The following is a 2,165-nucleotide window of genomic DNA, read 5'->3' as shown; positions in this document are numbered from 1 at the left end:
CTAATAGAATAAAGAGAAATTTATGTTACAGTCATAAAATGAAATTAACATTTACTGGTTAATTCTATTACGTTGCCCTTTCCAAGTTTTATCAAACAATTGAACACAGGTGGTTGTCAAAAGTAATAAGTGCTGAATGACTTATAGACGAGAGTGTATTTATATTTGAATACGTATACGTTAAGTATAATAAATCTGAAATCTTGTAAACTTTGTTTTCCCTTTATTCACATAGAACTCGCACAAATTGGCTTTCTTAACCATGTTTTAATGGCTCTTTAACTCATTACACACGCTGTCGTACTTTTATGGATGACACAGGTATTTTCTATAAGAATTTGACATTTACGCTGAATATTACTATGACAAACATTCTACTAGAAATTCTAATTAAAAATTTTAATCGACAAAAATTCTGACGAATTTATTCAACCTATCTTTGAGGACATTTTTATGAATTAAAAGTTACATGAATTCGTGGTTTGTTTAATGTTAATAATACGTCGTTCAAATAAGTATTGCAAAATTGTAAATTCACTCACCTACAAGCGGCACCATAAGCGTATAAATCGGTTGTGCACCAGCAATCGCTTTCGCGATATTTTGCAGTTGCGGCAGATAATCGATGAAACAGTTAGTGTCTGGCACCAGTTGTCTTGGTCTCACTTCGATTTCCACGGAGACTGACGATTTTTGCAAGATTTGCTGCAACATACAAAAGAATACCATCGTGAATCATCTGTTCTGCATTCAAAGACAAACAATTTATAATTTTTCTAACTAATCAAACGCAGTCTTTATCCACGTGGTGTATCCTACAAATAAAAAATAAATGGAATGTAACCCTTTCATTCTGAAATTATTTTGAAAACAGCAGAAAAATTAAGCGAAAAGTATTTCTTTTCTCGAAATTTTTCTCAAATATGTACATCTTTAACACGTTGACTGCCAAGCTACGAGATAACTCGTATTTGGCAGTTTGCTAGTAGACGTTACATCCTATTCGGAGACAACAGGCCAAACTGTGCACACTCGAGATAATTCGAGCGGCGTTGTATTTGATGCTGCTATAATTTTTCACACTCGAATATATTCGAGAATTGAAAATAACAATGTGAAAGCTAAGAAAAAGAATCGTGTTATTGATATTTATCATTTACATAGGATTGTAAGCTATAATACTTATTTATTCGAAAATAAAATATAGCCTTTTTCCATGGAACAAAAGCGCAGTATATCGAAATTGTCCACTAAAAGAAAAGTTGAATCAGGAGTGATAACAAATGTTTTTGTTGTGTTTTTTTGCCAAAACAATGTTCTAAAGTTTGTTTTTTTTACATTAAAAAAATTGATTTTTTTTGGCCGGTTTTTTTCAAAAAAACTGTGCGTTAAGGGGTTAAAATAGGCTTGGCAGTCAACGTGTTAACAATGTAATAAATGAAAATGTGATTTTTGCTTATCGTTAATTTTGATATCACTGATTTTATTTATCAGTAGTCGTTCGTTATATTTCTATTTAAACTTCTATGACTTATATTGCTTCTGCATTAAACGATACGAATTACCCAAAATGAGAACAAGAAAATTTACTTAATATGATTTTATCCTAAAATAAATTTGCAAAACTACACATAAAGCTACAATTTCAAACGAGAAATCGTCGCAACATGTCACAGGCATCTTGTGTTGTTTCTATTCTCACTTCGTAGATTACTACCCCTATTTCACATATATTTAATTTATGAAATTTATACTCTCTTTCTATGTATTTAATTAAAAAAAAAAATTGAATTACATTGTTTCTGATCACATCGATTCATTTTAAACACTTCTGCTCTCACTTTGTAGATCACTACCCCTATTTTACCTATATCTAATTTATGCAATTTATACTCTCTTTCTATGTATTTAATTTGAAAAGAAAAATTGAAGTACATTATTTCCGATCGCACGTACCCACTCGAATTTCCAGAACAAACAGGAGAAAACGTTCACGTTAAACACTTCAGAAAGAAAAAAAAAGGCAAACCTACATAGGAAACACAGCCAAGAATTTGTTCGATTCGATTTCCGCCAAAGAAAGCACAGTTTCCATCGAAGTATAAAGTCGTATATCCGCGGAATGGAAAGAAAACAAAATCTAAGAAATAAGATTTCTCATCTCC

The 2,165-nt window shown here is 31.2% G+C and overlaps 1 protein-coding gene across 1 annotated transcript in view; it reads right to left on the bottom strand.

The window, feature by feature from the left end:
- The window catches only part of LOC108573733 (telomerase-binding protein EST1A-like), a 223,685-nt gene that overhangs the window by 26,656 nt on the left and 194,864 nt on the right, over window positions 1-2,165 (bottom strand). Inside the window, 1 exon segment of the mRNA XM_017936208.1 lies at window positions 543-705. Coding sequence (XP_017791697.1) covers window positions 543-705 — 163 coding nt within the window.

The sequence above is a fragment of the Habropoda laboriosa genome, unplaced genomic scaffold, assembly GCF_001263275.1.
Source record: "Habropoda laboriosa isolate 0110345459 unplaced genomic scaffold, ASM126327v1 scaffold126, whole genome shotgun sequence".
Taxonomy (NCBI): domain Eukaryota; kingdom Metazoa; phylum Arthropoda; class Insecta; order Hymenoptera; family Apidae; genus Habropoda; species Habropoda laboriosa.
Note: the sequence above shows the minus strand (reverse complement) of the source record. Positions and strands in the feature narration are given on the sequence as shown.